The following is a 15,825-nucleotide window of genomic DNA, read 5'->3' as shown; positions in this document are numbered from 1 at the left end:
AAGCAGGAATTGGGAGCCCTCAGGGGCCTGTTCCTGTTGCTACCCTGCTGGGTGGTGATGGCTAGTCCCTTCCCCTCTCTGCACCTATTTGGGGAAGGGGGCTAATGGCTGGATAGAGCGTAGGGCCCTTTGCCATGAAGGGGGAAGATCTGTGTTGGTGGTAGCTCTGCTGCCATTGAGCCTAGATGGTCACGCAGCGCTGCTCCAGCTCCCCATGTGGCTTTGCTCCAGGGTCTGCCCGGCCACACCTGTACTCAGGGGCTTGGCTCTCTCTGGCCTATGTGCAGTTCCGCTCCCTCTCCATGGTGTCCGAATGCCTCTTCTCCCTCATCAACGGGGATGATATGTTCGTGACCTTCGCTGAGATGCAACAGAACAGCTACCTGGTGTGGCTTTTCAGCCAGCTCTACCTCTACACCTTCATCAGTCTCTTCATCTACATGGTGCTCAGCCTCTTCATTGCACTCATCACCGGCTCTTATGAGACCATCAAGGTCAGTCTGGGGAGTGCTGCCTTCCGTGGGCTGCAGGCTTGTCAGAGCCCGAGAGCCATGTCCAACCTGAATTAAATGGACCTTGTCTCAGGTTCCCTCAGCCACCTCCATCTTGGGGTGGAGCACAGCATGTTGGGATGTGAAGCCCTTCCAGCAGCGAGTATTGTGAACTCCATGGGCTGCCCTGTTAGTGGTGCCAACGGTGGGCTTAGTTACCCAATGACAGGTGCATGGGGTAGGACACGCCCCATCCCCCCCCCGGCCTAGCTGCAGCTGGCAGTCATCGCCTCGGGACGTGGTTTGGAGACAGCTTTGCTTGAGACCATAAACGCTTGTGTGCCTGAGCCAGCCCGTTCCCAGTACGACCCATGGGCTCCACCAATTTAAATTCAAAGTGGCACCACCTATGGTTCCTCCGGCCCTAGCACGTCTGGCAGTGCTGCTATTGCCCTGTTACTGCCAGCCCTCTGAGGACTATGGGTAAGGATAGTGAGGGCCCTGGAGCCTGCCCTCATGGGTACTGAGTAGGGAAGCCCTCTCTGGGGAGGCTTTAGCTTTCTCTTCAGTTCTGTGGAACTCTTCCTTCTAGGCCTGGACAGAGCTCTCCCTAGGGTACGACAAATAGGTGCGACCGCCACAGGCCCCATGCTTTGGGAGGCCGCTGTGCTCCATACGTGCTGACTCTGTGGGTGCCCAGCACCCACTGGCAGCTAAGCTCTCCCTTCCCCTCCCCAGTGCCTCTCACCTGCTGGTGGCCTCGCTGATCTTTCCTCCCCCTCCCTCCCAGAGCCTCCCTTCCACTGCCAACAGCTGTTTTGCTGTGTCCAGGTCGGCTCTGGGAGAGAGGGGGAGAAGTGGGGACTGGGTGCGCTTGGGGGAAGGGGCGGGAAGAGGTGGAGTGGGGGTTTGGGGGAAGGGGTGGAATGGGGGCGGGAAGAGGCAGGGTGGGGGTTTGGGGGAAGGGGTGGAATGGGGGTGGGAAGGGGTGGAATGGGGGCGGGAAGAGGCAGGGTGGGGGTTTGGGGGAAGGGGTGGAGTCGGGGACAGGGGGCTGATTTGTCCTGGGCCTTGCACCCCCCACAGGACGGCCCTGGGCCTGGAACATGAGCAGTGCAGGCAGCATAGAGCAAGCTTTCCCTAGGCTGCACTGGGACATGGCAGGGCTGCCTGTGAGGTGAGGGGATTGTTTCTGGCCCATCAGATCCTTGGCTTCTGCTAAGATCATCAAGGACTCTGCTAGGCCATGGTCAAGACTCCAGCATGCCCTGATCAGCCTTCAGAGCCATTAGTGCCCTGGATTGGCTCCCCCTCCCAGTGTCCCCAAGAGCTCCCTTGCTGCTGAGAGGAGGTAGGAGGCCTCTGGAAGGGGTTCTCAGGCCAGGCTTGGTAGGCAGGCAGCCTGACTCCTCTCTGTCCATTTCTGCAGCACCAGTGTGAGGGTGATGTGCCCATCACACAGCTCCACATGTATATTGCCGAATGCAAAGACAGCCCAAGGTCTGGCAAGTTCCGCCGTGAGAGCAGCTCCTCCTGCTCGGTCTTCTGCTGCTGCGAGCGGTACGTATGCAGGGCGGGAGCCAATATGCTCCCAGAGCTGGACCCAGCAGGCTCTGGGGACAGGATGGGCTGAACCACTCTGCTCTAACCCCATTCCAGTAACTCTCTAGGGTCAGAGCTGGGGATGGCTGTTAGGAGTTGTGGGGGGGCAGGGATGGTCCCCATGTACTAAGCAGAGAAGTGAACTGCACGTTGTACCCTGGTCAATAGAAAGGGCTTTAGAACACACTTCTAGATTAAACAGTAGTAAGTTACCAGGACCAGCTGGTGTTCCCCCAAGAGTTTTGAAGGAACTCAAATGTGAAATTCAATTCAGTGTTACTAACAGTGGTATATAATCTATCACTGAAACAAGCCTCTGTTCCAGATGATTGGAAGGTAGCCAATGTAACGCCGATTTCTAAAAAAAGGTTTACTGGCCAGGATCACTTCTGGAGCTTAACTTCAGTGCTGGGCAAGTTGGTAGAAACTGGTAAGAACAGAATTATCTGACACCCAGAGAAACGTGAAGTGTTGAGAAAGAGCCAACATGGCACAAGAGGCATGACTAGGAGGGGTCAGCAAGCATGTGAGTAAGGGCAAGCCAGTGGATAGCGTACTTGGATTTTCAGCAAGACAGACAAGGTCCCACCAATGGCTCTTAAGGGACTAAGTTGCTATGGGATAACTGGTAGGGCCCTCGCGTATCAGTCACTGGTTAGACGATAGGAAGCCAAGTGTGAGAATAAATGGTCAGTTTTCCAAATGGAGAGAGTTAAACAACGTGGCCCCCAAGTATCTGTACTGGGACCTGTGCTGTTCAGCATATTCATTAACGATCTGGAAAAGACAGTGAACAGTGAAGTGGCAAAGTTCGCAGAGGATACAACATTATTCAAGATAGATAAATCTAAAGTAATAGGCTGGAAAAAATAATCCCAACTACATCTATATAATGATGGCTTCTAAATTAGTTGTTACCGCTCAAGAAACTTCAGCTCAATGCACAGCAGCAGGTAAAAGGGCTAACAATGATAGGAATTATTAGGAAAGGAATAGAAGATATCCTCCTCCACTATATAAATCCAAGATGTGCCCACACCTTGAATACGGTGTCCAGTTCTGATCTGAAAAGGGTATAGTGGAACTGGAAAAGGTTCAGAGAAGGGCAGCAGAGATGATAGACTATGGAATGGCTTGCACGCAGCGAGAGCCTAAAACGATTCGGGCTATTCAGCTTATAAAAGAGATGATTAAGGGGAGATATGCTAAAGCTCTGTAAAACCATGAATGGTGTGGAAAAGGTGACTAGAAGTATAGCAATGGACTGTGGGTTGGGACTGAGGGGCACTGGCAGAGCTGGGATAGTAGGGGGCTGTGATTCAGGACTGGGGGGGACCAGGAGACCTGTAATCTTAACAAACGTATTAGTCCTTTGCTTTCATGAGCTCCATGTCAAACTACCGGCAGGAGCATACTTGGAGCCTAGAGATGGGAGGCAGCTTTTGAGTCCTTCCCCAGCTGGTCCCTAGGACTTGGGATGGAAAGGGACACCTGCAGATTGTTCTGTCTGGGTATAAAAGGGCCTCTAACATCAGGCTAAACAGCAGCCAGGTCAGTAACTAGCAACCTGCTCAAGACCCCCCTGGCCCAGCCCTTTCTCTGCAGCAGGCCTCACTGCATGGGGAAGTCCTCAGCGCAACATGCTGTGCAGATCAGCTCCTGCCTGAGCTGTGCAGCTGGCACCAGGCTTGTGGGAGGGACATGATGCTTCCAGATGTCGCAACTATTTATTTATGGTGCAGGCCAGTCCTCGTGCAGCTCTGAGCTCCACTGTGCTGCATGGCAACCTCACGGCCGGCTCAGCCCTGGGGCTGGATTCCCCCTGCCATCAGCATGCCCGCTGGTGCGTGTGCCAGAGGCCAGCGTCTGGCTGGGGCTGTACCGCTCACACCATTTCCTCTGCTCACCCTGCAGGGCTCCACTGCAGGACAACACACTGGTGGTGAATTGACAACGCAGCTGGGGGAGAGCCTGACCTGTGTACCTGTGCGGGAGAGCGCTCTCTGCTGTACTGCTGGGGAACTGAGCCTTGTACATGGAACTGCCTGGAGGGGATTGGTCATGGGGACAATCCCAGCCCTGCGACCGACCGCACCTCATGGCAGCTGCCTCCCTGGCTGGACTTCAAGGACTGTTAGCAGGAGTGGGGCTGTGTGCCCCCCCCAAGCAGAGACATGGGTGAGCTCTATCCACCAAGATGAACCCTGGATCTGCTGAGTCAACCCTTAACCTGTAGCACCAGCTGGGCTCTGCTCAGTGTGTACTGGCCACATGGGCTGGAACCTTGGGCCACAGCTTTTATGTAGCACCTTCCTTTTTTTACCTTCTGGCTTTTACCAGGCTGTGTGATCCGGAGGGGGGAGGAAAAGGACTGAGGACCCCCCTTTGTCACTGGCGTGGCTCTTCACATGAAGCCATGCGAAAATGGAACTTGAATGAGATGAGCACTGCAGTGATGCCAGCACTCTTGTCCCAGGGCAGTGTCACCCCTCAGCAGAACCCTCCCCTGTCCCTTGCAGCCTGGGGCCCAGCAGAGACTGTTGAGTTTATGTAGCGGAAGGAGTTCCCCTGATGGAGCCCTTCCTCCCTTAGGCAGGGGAAGCCCAGCTTTGCAGGGGGCTAGGAGAGTTTGGGAAAGATACTGCTCTCCAGACCCCCCTCTCCTCCCAGCTGGGAACTGGTGCCATCCCAGGGGCTGTGTTCTGGGTACTCTGTCATTCTGCATCTTGCTTTTTCCAGTCTCCGCTCTCTTCTGACTGCTGGCCTGTCTGCTGCAGAGACGCCCCACTGAGGGCATCACTGAGTTGCACTGTGCTGGGTGCTGTCTGCAGCCTGAACACTTGATAGGCTGGGTTTAGTTTTGAAGGTGTTTTTTAAAATGTTTTCAAGCTGCCTCTCCCTCCCCCCGCCCCCCACATGCCATGCCTGGGGGGAGGGTGGGGAGGGCTGGGCCCTTTCTGCTGCTGTTTAAAAAAGCCTTTGGGGCTTTTATTTTTTATCTACCTTTAGAAACCGTCCGCTCTCCCCTGTTCCTACTGGAGGTCTCCTTGGAGGAGCAGAGAGTTGGGAGGGGGGTATGGCTTCTGCCTGCCGATGAGGGAGGGCATGCTGGGGCCTTGCACAGACCTCTTCCACCTTGAGTGGCTGGCAAAGCCTTGGGTTCTGCACCAATCCCTTCCTTTCCAAAGGGCTGTGGCTGTTGCGCTCTGATGTCACAATTCTGCTAGACCCCAAGCCCTTCAGAATCCTCCAGCGCAGAGAAGAGGGGAGCCCTGGTTTCTGATGGAAATACCTGTGAGAAAGGACAGATTCTTTCTGTGCCAGTAGCGGCATAGCCCCAGGGCCCTTTTCCAGTCACCTTGCAGTTTTAATACTTTTTAAATCGTGTTTTTAGGACTCACTGCAGTGAAGACGCCAGCCTCTCCTGTGCGTTGTTTGCAGCCGGGCAGTAGTGTGTGCGCTGAGAATGGCTGCTGGCTAAGCCTCTGTGGGGTCAGATCTTTCTCCCTGGGCCTTAGAGGGGTGTGGCCAGCCTCCACACCCAGAGAATAACTCTGAATCCTCCAGGTCCAGGGCCTGCTCTTTGTTCTAAATCCCTCTCACATTGCCAAGGTCTCTAACATCCCCACGAGCGGCAGCAGAACCTGCCTCCCCTGCCCACAGCCTCTCCACTCTGTTTGGCTTGTGCTGTTACTAGCGAGCACCTGGGCCAGGCAGTGCAACTGCCCTTCCCCAGAGGGCTGGCAAACAAAGGAAAGTGGATCTTCCCTTCCTCACCCACTCTCTGGGGGTCCAGCCAGCTCCAGTGTGAAGACGCCTAACAGCTTCAGGTATAAAACATGCAGATGGAAAGGCGCAATATGAAGGGGATGGCAGTGGTGGTGATGTGTGGTGCACACATAGTTACATGCTGCAGTGAAAAGTGGGCCGTGTCCACACTGGGCGTAGCTACACGTGAGTGAAAGGCTATGATGGGGGAGGCCGAGCCTTTCCCTGCAACTGGGCAACAGCAGCAGGACACTACTGTGCTAAAAACAGCAGTGTAGACAGGGAGGCATAGCTTGGGTGAGTAGAGCTGTGTGGGATATCTACCTGAGCACATACCTACCCCCTTCAGGTGTGTCTTTACCCACCTAAGCCATGCCTCACGGTCTACACAGTTTATAGCCATGTGAAGGGGGCTACATGCTGCTGAGAGATTGGGGCAATGTAGACATACCTTTAATGGTTTTAAGCAGCCTCCGTTCCTTTAAGGCCTTGTAGCTAAAAGCACAGTGGGGGGGGAGATTGTGCCTCTGGTACCCAGCGAGAGCCCCCATAATCTATAGCTGGGCACAGGGACCAGATCTCCTTAGGTCTCAGTGCCTCCCATCTCCGCTGCAGCCTTGGTTAGCTTGAGCTCCAGGCCCTGGCTGCCTGTTATCTGTGTCAGAAAGTCAGGCCTGCCACCTGCCTTGTGCACTGGGCTCTCACTGACCCACTGTGCGGAGAGTGAGCTATGGGCCAGCCCTCCTCTCCCAGCACCAAATGGAGCTTGTGTCCTATGCAGACTGGGAAGGCCCCCAGGGCTGGGCGTGCTGGAGTCCCTGTGAAACGGGAGGGGTGGGAGGGTTGGACAAATTGGCAGCAGCCGGGCTTGGGACAGACTTAGTCGCGTCCTGCCTGCACCTCCTGTGAAATCACAAGCACATCCACCACACTGAATTCACGTACAGCCTGGAATTCTGCAGGAAAGCGTTTCCAGCAGGGTCAGGGCTGTGGTTTGGCGGCAGCACAAGGAGCATTTAAATCTTCCTCTGGCGGAGCCCCCCACTTAAGAAGCTGGCACCTCGGTCTTTGGAGGGTGTACACTTTATGGTGGTGGGGTGAGTGTAGCCCGCTTTGGAGCTGGCCTGCAGCCCCTCTCCCTGGTCAGGACTGCTTGTGCTGGTGATGTCAGTAGTACCTGCTCACCTGTTGAGGGAGATCCAGGTTCAAGCAGGTCCTTGGGCTGCTGAATGTCCGATATGAATCCCCATGAAGATGAGTGTGGCTGGGAGCCAGCCCTGGTGTTGGTAGTTCAGATTGCGACTGTGAATGGATTGTGCTTCAATCAGACTGTTGCCCAAACCCTGGTCAGCTCATGCTGCAGCAGGCAGTTGGGTTCCTAGAGGCCTCCCTGCCTGATAGCTTCTCCCAGCAGTGCCATTTGTGCAGCATCTCAAGTGGGTTCCCCTCCCCACTTGCTTAGGGTGTGGCGCTCTTCCTATTGACTTGCAGGAGGCCGAGTGGCTTGTACATGTTTTGTTCGGCTTGGAGCATTGCCCCCTGTGCTCCACTCCTGATGTCCCAGGGTTGCAGCGGCTCTGGCCGCACTCGGTGAAAACCCTGCACTCTGGACCACGGGCGCTAGACCCAGGCTGCATAGAAGGAAAGGTAAGAGGGGTCTCAGGGCTGAGGCTCCTTTCCCATGTGTGCGCACTGACCATTGCTGCTCTGGTGGGAGAAGAGTTAAGCTGACAGGAGAACGTTTGAACAGTTCCACTGGCCCTTCCACTATAGTGTCTCTTCCCCCTGCTGAAGGGCCTGGTGCACAGCTGGCCTAGGCCCTAGCCACTGCTACCTATAATCTGCCTCCTCTGTGGCTGGCGGAGGCCTGTGCTGCTGGAGCTGGCCGAAGGGGCTGTTTACACTGCTCTGGATGTGTTGTCTCGTGGGCTGTTGGACAGGCTGGGTCAAGGGCATGTTTTGTAACAACACAAGCAGCTGTTCCCCTCTGGAAGCTGGCACGGCAACAGCTCGGCATTATTAGTGTCCCCTCTCCCTCTTGGAAAGCTCCACTGAATACCTGCCTCCTGCAGCCTGTGCTGTCTCTCTGCTGCCTGCATGGGCCCCTGCTGTTGGGGAGGAAGGGGGCCCTGTCTCTAACAAGCCCCTTGCATTCAGCCCTCTCAGTAGCTCCACATTGCTGTCTTTCCCCCTCAGTGTAATGGGCTCATGTGTCAAACCCCTTCACCCCACTCTGTGATCCTAGCATGTGGCCCTGCTAATAGGGCCAGAAACCGAGCCTGGGTCTGTGTTCGTCTGTACAGGATGCACCCTGCTCTAGGGCCAGGACTGCTGTGCTGGGGACAAATTCTTGCCAAGCGTGTCTCCCCTACACCCCCCAAGCACAGGGGCTGTCCCTCTGTCTGCATTGCTGCTGGGGTGATGAGCTTATTACAAGCATCTTTGCACTGATGAGTTGGTGCTGGGGGAAGACAGTGATGAGGCATCTTTCAGTGCTCCAGCTACAGAAAATGATCCTGGCTGCTGCCTGCCTCTGTCTGTTCATGCAGCCCTTTCCTCCAGGGGCTGGCAGTGCTGCTGCTGTGTGACTTTAGTGTGAGCCTTGCAATATTTGGTGTGATTTCCCCCCCCCCCCCCCCCCCCTTAAACTCATAGCATCATGTGCTGTCAGGGGAATCTCAGCTTTTGTTTTAAAGAGAGTTTCTAGCCTTCCTGGTTGTGGAGAAAAAGCCTAAAGGTTCAGAGACCGGCATGTTTTGTGAAAAACCCTAAGTCAGAACCCTCTTGATGTGGGGGGACAGACTATTGACTTTTGAAGAGGTGTCTGTGTGTGGGTGAGGAAGGAGGCCACACTGGGTTGGGACTGGACCTTTTCATTAGTACATCACTACAAACTATATGAAGCTCTATCATGCACCTATGTCTTGGAGTGTCACCTACCACTGACCTTTCACCTGCTTTCCTGGTGATGTTGTGTGTGCCACAGGCATGCACAGTCTCTGGGCAGGCACGCTATGGGGGCTGTAGAGCTGCCAGCACACTACACCCTAGAGCCATATGGGGCTGTTTGGCTGCTATTGTAATGCTGGTACTACTACACAAACTGCCCAGTGGCTGAAGCCTTCAGGTGTGCAAGATTGCACGTGCCCATGGACCTCTCTCACTTTTGGCACGATACTTGTTTGGATTGGGCTGTGAAAGCTAAAGCAGCCCTTGTACTTCTGTTCGTGGCGGTGGGCAGCACGAAGACTGTGGGATTGGTGTAAATAGTGTGGCAGGATAGTCACTGGCAATTGATAAATAAAGGCAATCTTGGAGAAGTGGTTGTGTTCTCTGGTGGGTGTTTGCAGCTGTCTTGCTTCTTAAGGGCAAATTGCACCAACTTTGGCTTCAGGGAGAAGTGAGTTGTCTGTTTTTTAACCTAAAGCACTTCTCCTCCCCCTCCCCTTACATAATGTAAAATCATGGGTGTGGCTAGGTAAGTTCTGTGGTGCCCTGAAGCGCTGTGCAGATGCCAGCGGCACTGCCATGGGTACTGTGGGCTGTAACAAAGTGGTATCTGCTGTCCAGGAGATATTTACAGCCAGCCTGCCTGCATCACTGTCTAACTACACTAAACTGCCTTGTGCAACCCAGCACGTGCTCACCTCTGACCATGCAGCCAGTGCAGGTTGTGTATGAGGCATGGAAAAAAAGCCACTTGTCACAACAGTGATTTTTGTTTGTGTCCCTCCTCAAATAATAGGAGCCTATTTTAAAAGCATCAACTGCTGGATCCCACAAAGCTTGTCTGATAAGGTCCCCTGTCCCTGAGCATGTCCGCTTAGGCATGTGGAAGCTTGGGGGTTTGTTGAGGGTGCTGGCTCTGGGGCAGGTCATGACCCCTTTATGTAGGAAGCCATGGGGACAGCACCTCAGGACAAGACACCTCCTTGGCAACAAAGTAATAGCTACAGTCTGAGGGCCTTTTATTTCCAGGGTAGCGACTAAAGAAGAGGTTTCAGAGTAGCAGCCGTGTTCGTCTGTATCCGCAAAAAGAACAGGAGTACTTGTGGCACCTTAGAGACTAACACATTTATTGGAGCATAAGCTTTCGTGGACTACAGCCCACTTCTTCGGATGCATATAGAGTGGAACATATATTGAGGAAAAGAGTTGCAGGTCAGTGGATAATCAGCTGAACGTGCGCTCCCTGTGTGCTACTCTGGCCCAAAGGGCTAAAATAATCCTGAGATCCATAAATAGGGGCCTTTTAAGTAGTAGTAGACAGGATATTTTATGTCTAAATTTGGCAGTGGGGTGAGTGCTGCTGGAATTTTGTGTCTGGTTCTGGTGTCTACAATTTAAGAAGGATGCTGATAAATTGGAGAAGGGAAGAGAAGAGCCATGAGAATGATTAAAGGATGGGAGAACATGCTATTGATCAAGCTCCTTGAGTCTATTTATCTTAACAGACGAATAAGGGGTGATATGATTCCATTCTGTAAGTACCTACATGGGGAACAACTATTTAATAAGGAGCTCTTAAGTCTGGCAAACAAAGGTATACCATGCTAAAATGGCGGGAAGTTGAAATTAGACAAATTCAGGCAGCACCTAAGGTAATTTTTTTTTTTTTACAGTGACAGTAATTAACCATTGGAACAACTTACCAAGGGTTCTGGTGGATTCTCCATCACGGGCAGTTGTTAAATCAAGATTGGATGTTTTTCTTCAACAGCTCCTATAGGAATTTTTTTGCAAAAGTTCTTGGGCCTGTGCCATACAGGACATCAAACTAGACCATCAAAGGGGTTCCTTTTGGCCTTGGAATCTATAAAAGGGAACCCCCTGTGACCAGTCTGATTTTCCTTGAGCCTACCCCCAAACCTACCTGTTGCAGGCTTCAGGGAAGGCCAGAGGTGGTAGCAATTTACTGGACCTACGAGCAGCAACATGTCCCAGCTACTGCATGCAGGGCCCTGCTCCAAGAAGCCAGCCAGGCTTTTGCCTTCACCAGTGTGTCCTCTCTCAAAGCACCCTTTCTTCTAGTCCTGTCTCTCCACACCCCCCGCCCCCGCCGAGCAACTCACAGCAAGGCCCTGGGACAGCAGGTGTTCATATCCATCCAGGGGGCCTCAGGAGCCCTCCTAGCTATTTTGCTGTGTGAGGATGAATGTGTTTAGCAATCCTCCTCTCCCCTTGCTGAGCAACCCAAGGTGGCAGGAGAACAAGATGCATAGCAGGCTGATTACCCCCCCTCTGCCCCTGGAAGCTTGGTGCTTAGGGCAAGTACCTCTGCCCCCTGCTAGAATGGACCCTGTACAGCTGTTAGGAGCTGGGCCAGTGGGAGTAGGCCAAAGTGACACACAGAGCATTTGGTGCAATGCCAGGGGGGCAAAGACATCCCCCCCTACACCTGGGGCCTGCTACCCTCCCATAGCAACTCCCTTTGTTCCCCAGAGTCTGCTGCCCCTGGGGGGGGAGGCGAGGCTGCTCCTCCCCCTTGAGTTTGCCACTGCCTGATTCTACTGCTCCCTTGGGGTGGGGAGAAGCTACCCCTCCCCCCTGAGGTTGTTTTCACCCTTAGTCTACTGCCCCATGGGGGAGCCAAGCAGCCGGTTTTCAACGGGAACACCCAGTCGAAAAGGGACTCTGGTGGGGATCACCACCCAGACCGTTAAAAGTCCGGTTGGCAGCGCAGGGGGGACCTGGCCTGGCTCTCTGTGACTCCTGGATGCGGCCGCCAGGTCCCTGTGGCTCCTAGGTGCTGGGGTGGCCAGGGATGCTCCATGCACTGCCCTCGCCCTGAGTACTGGCTCTACAGCTCCCATTGGCCAGGAACTGTGACCATTAGGAACTGTGGGGCGGGGTGGGGGGTGCCTGTGGGCACAAAGGCAGCATACACCATGCAAAGCCGCCTATGCGCCTAGAGGCTGTGGGGACCTGGCGGCCGCTTCCTCAGCGTCGTGGTATGCATCACCGGGACCCTGCACCCACCCCAGCCTGGAGCGCCTTCCTGCACCCCAAGCCACTCATCTCTGGCCCCATCCCAGAGCCTGCACCCACAGCCCACCTGCCTGTCCCATCCCAGTGAAAGTGAGTGAGGATGAGGAAGAGCGAGTGATGGAAGGAGGGAGGATAGCGCAAGCAGGGGTGGGGGGGCGCAGGGAAGGGGTGTCAGGTTTTGTGTGATTAGAAAGTTGCCCCCCCCCCTTCTCCCCAGTCTACCACCCCCAAGGGAGGGGAGAGCCCCCAGCTGGGTTTCGGCTACGTGCTCCCCCGAAGAGGGTGACCAGATGAGAGGAAGAAAATATTGGAACGAGGGGGGAGGGGAAAAAACAAAGCCGGGGGAGCGAAATATTGGGACAAAGTGCAGCCCGCCCAGGGCCCGCTCGGGCCGCGGGACAAACACCTAAATCTCGGGACGGTCCTGGTGGGATCGGGACGTCCGGTCACCCTGCCCCCGAAGCCTGTTTCCGGCTATTGCCTCCCTTGGGCTCCTGCTCCTTTGGCCTGGTCTGTACTGGGGGGGATCGACCTGGGACACGTAACTTCACGTCGATCTATCTTAGGTCGACTTAACCTCCCGTCCTGGGGGGGCGGGGTCGACTGCCGCCCCTCCCCCATCGACTGCGCTTCCGCCTCGCCGCGGTGGAGGCAGAGCGATCGGGGATCGATTTAGCGCGTCTCTGCGGATCCCCGATAGATCGATCAGAGCCACCCCCCCCCTCTGACTCTCTTAAGATGGCGGCCGCGAGCCAACCGGCGCGGGGTCAATGACGTCAGGCTGCGCCGGGGGAGCCGGGCGGGTGGCAGCGAAGGAGGCAGCGTTTAAAGGGACCATGAGCCGACGGCTGCGGAGGCTGGAGCCGGGCAGGAGGCTGCAGCGGGGCCGCTGAGGTAGGGGCGGGGACTGAGTGTGCGAGCCTGAGGGGGCCGCTTCTGGGGCTGAGGGGCTGAGTACGGGGCTGGCAGCGCAGGCGGGGGCAGTGCGTAGGGTGGGTGTGTGGGGGGAGGGGCTGTGGTGGGGTCAGGGTGGGGTGGGTATGTGGCTGGCAGCGCAGGCGGGGGCAGTGCGTAGGGTGGGTGTGTGGGGGGAGGGGCTGTGGTGGGGTCAGGGTGGGGTGGGTATGTGGCTGGCAGCGCAGGCGGGAGCAGTGCGTAGTGTGGGTGTGTGGGGGGAGGGGCTGTGGTAGGGTCAGGGTGGGGTGGGTACGTGGCTGGCAGCATAGGCGGGAGCAGTGCGTAGTGTGGGTGTGTGGGGGGAGGGGCTGTGGTGGGGTCAGGGTGGGGTGGATACGTGGCTGGCAGCATAGGCGGGAGCAGTGCGTAGTGTGGGTGTGTGGGGGGAGGGGCTGTGGTAGGGTCAGGGTGGGGTGGGTACGTGGCTGGCAGCATAGGCGGGAGCAGTGCGTAGTGTGGGTGTGTGGGGGGAGGGGCTGTGGTGGGGTCAGGGTGGGGTGGGTATGTGGCTGGCAGCGCAGGCGGGGGCAGTGCATAGTGTGGGTGTGTGGGGAGGGGCTGTGGTGGGGTCAGGGTGGGGTGGGTATGTGGCTGGCAGCGCAGGCGGGAGCAGTGCGTAGTGTGGGTGTGGGGGAGGGGCTGTGGTGGGGTCAGGGTGGGGTGGGTACGTGGCTGGCAGCGCAGGCGGGAGCAGTGTGTAGTGTGGGTGTGGGGGAGGGGCTGTGGTGGGGTCAGGGTGGGGTGGGTATGTGGCTGGCAGCGCAGGCGGGGGCAGTGCGTAGTGTGGGTGTGTGGGGGGAGGGGTTGTGGTGGGGTCAGGTTGGGGTGGGTATGTGGCTGGCAGCGTAGGCGGGAGCAGTGCGTAGTGTGGGTGTGTGGGGAAGGGGCTGTGGTGGGGTCAGGGTGGGGTGGGTACGTGGCTGGCAGCGCAGGCGGGAGCAGTGCGTAGTGTGGGTGTGGGGGAGGGGCTGTGGTGGGGTCAGGGTGGGGTGGGTATGTGGCTGGCAGCGCAGGCGGGGGCAGTGCGTAGTGTGGGTGTGTGGGGGGAGGGGCTGTGGTGGGGTCAGGGTGGGGTGGGTATGGGGCTGGCAGCGCAGGCGGGAGCAGTGCGTAGTGTGGGTGTGTGGGGGGAGGGGCTGTGGTGGGGTCAGGGTGGGGTGGGTATGGGGCTGGCAGCGCAGGCGGGAGCAGTGCGTAGTGTGGGTGTGGGGGGAGGGGCTGTGGTGGGGTCAGGGTGGGGTGGGTACGTGGCTGGCAGCATAGGCGGGAGCAGTGCGTAGTGTGGGTGTGTGGGAGGGGCTGTGGTGGGGTCAGGGTGGGGTGGGTATGTGGCTGGCAGCATAGGCGGGGGCAGTGCGTAGTGTGGGTGTGTGGGGGAGGGGCTGTGGTGGGGTCAGGGTGGGGTGGGTATGTGGCTGGCAGCATAGGCGGGGGCAGTGCGTAGTGTGGGTGTGTGGGGGGAGGGGCTGTGGTGGGGATCAGGGTGGGGTGCGTATGTGGCTGGCAGCGCAGGCGGGGGCAGTGCGTAGTGTGGGTGTGGGGGGAGGGGCTGTGGTGGGGTCAGGGTGGGGTGGGTATGTGGCTGGCAGCATAGGCGGGGGCAGTGCGTAGTGTGGGTGTGTGGGGGGAGGGGCTGTGGTGGGGTCAGGGCGGGGTGGGTATGGGGCTGGCAGCGCAGGCGGGAGCAGTGCGTAGTGTGGGTGTGGGAGAGGGGCTGTGGTGGGGTCAGGGTGGGGTGGGTATGTGGCTGGCAGCATAGGCGGGGGCAGTGCGTAGTGTGGGTGTGTGGGGGAGGGGCTGTGGTGGGGTCAGGGTGGGGTGGGTACGTGGCTGGCAGCATAGGCGGGGGCAGTGCGTAGTGTGGGTGTGTGGGAGGGGCTGTGGTGGGGTCAGGGCGGGGTGGGTATGTGGCTGGCAGCGCAGGCGGGAGCAGTGCGTAGTGTGGGTGTGTGGGGGGAGGGGCTGTGGTGGGTCAGGGTGGGGTGGGTACGTGGCTGGCAGCGCAGGCGGGGGCAGTGTGTAGTGTGGGTGTGTGGGGGGAGGGGCTGTGGTTGGGTCAGGGTGGGGTGGGTACGTGGCTGGCAGCGCAGGCGGGAGCAGTGCGTAGTGTGGGTGTGTGGGGGAGGGGCTGTGGTGGGGTGGGTATGTGGCTGGCAGCGCAGGCGGGAGCAGTGCGTAGTGTGGCTGTGTGGGGGGAGGGGCTGTGGTGGGGATCAGGGTGGGGTGCGTATGTGGCTGGCAGCGCAGGCGGGGGCAGTGCGTAGTGTGGGTGTGGGGGAGGGGCTGTGGTGGGGTCAGGGTGGGGTGGGTATGTGGCTGGCAGTGCAGGCGGGGGCAGTGCGTAGTGTGGGTGTGTGGGGGAGGGGCTGTGGTGGGGTCAGGGCGGGGTGGGTATGTGGCTGGCAGCGCAGGCGGGGGCAGTGCGTAGTGTGGGTGTGTGGGGGAAGGGGCTGTGGTGGGGTCAGGGTGGGGTGGGTATGTGGCTGGCAGTGCAGGCGGGGGCAGTGCGTAATGTGGGTGTGTGGGGGAGGGGCTGTGGTGGGGTCAGGGCGGGGTGGGTACGTGGCTGGCAGCGCAGGCGGGGGCAGTGCGTAGTGTGGGTGTGTGGGAAGGGGCTGTGGTGGGGTCAGGGTGGGGTGGGTACGTGGCTGGCAGCGCAGGCGGGGGCAGTGCGTAGTGTGGGTGTGTGGGGGAGGGGTTGTGGTGGGGTCAGGGCGGGGTGGGTATGTGGCTGGCAGCGCAGGCGGGAGCAGTGCGTAGTGTGGGTGTGGGGGGAGGGGCTGTGGTTGGGTCAGGGCGGGGTGGGTACGTGGCTGGCAGCATAGGCGGGAGCAGTGCGTAGTGCGGGTGTGTGGGGGAGGGGCTGTGGTGGGGTCAGGGTGGGGTGGGTATGTGGCTGGCAGCGCAGGCGGGGGCAGTGCGTAGTGTGGGTGTGTGGGAAGGGGCTGTGGTGGGGTCAGGGTGGGGTGGGTACGTGGCTGGCAGCGCAGGCGGGGGCAGTGTGTAGTGTGGGTGTGTG

General features: G+C 57.9%; 2 protein-coding genes across 11 annotated transcripts in view; both read left to right on the top strand.

The window, feature by feature from the left end:
* MCOLN1 (mucolipin TRP cation channel 1) overlaps positions 1-9,181 on the top strand; it is a 32,540-nt gene extending 23,359 nt beyond the window's left edge. The window contains exons 12-14 of one of the 2 annotated variants that reach the window (XM_054012647.1): positions 288-494; positions 1,921-2,051; positions 4,008-9,181. In XM_054012647.1, coding sequence (XP_053868622.1) covers positions 288-494; positions 1,921-2,051; positions 4,008-4,044 — 375 coding nt within the window. In that variant the 3' untranslated portion in view covers positions 4,045-9,181. Of the gene's footprint in view, positions 1-231; positions 495-1,920; positions 2,052-4,007 lie in introns of those variants that run through there. The other variant, XM_054012648.1, reaches the window with a different exon arrangement.
* A 3,450-nt stretch (positions 9,182-12,631) lies between these two features.
* LOC128828066 (patatin-like phospholipase domain-containing protein 6) overlaps positions 12,632-15,825 on the top strand; it is a 90,154-nt gene continuing 86,960 nt past the window's right edge. For 7 of the 9 annotated variants that reach the window (XM_054012401.1, XM_054012404.1, XM_054012400.1 and 4 more), the window contains exon 1: positions 12,635-12,743. The gene's annotated coding sequence lies outside the window, so the exon portion shown is untranslated. Of the gene's footprint in view, positions 12,744-15,825 lie in introns of all 9 variants that reach the window. The other 2 variants (XR_008443154.1, XM_054012405.1) reach the window with 1 other exon arrangement.

Source organism: Malaclemys terrapin, chromosome 23 (assembly GCF_027887155.1).
Source record: "Malaclemys terrapin pileata isolate rMalTer1 chromosome 23, rMalTer1.hap1, whole genome shotgun sequence".
Lineage (NCBI taxonomy): Eukaryota > Metazoa > Chordata > Testudines > Emydidae > Malaclemys > Malaclemys terrapin.
Note: the sequence above shows the minus strand (reverse complement) of the source record. Positions and strands in the feature narration are given on the sequence as shown.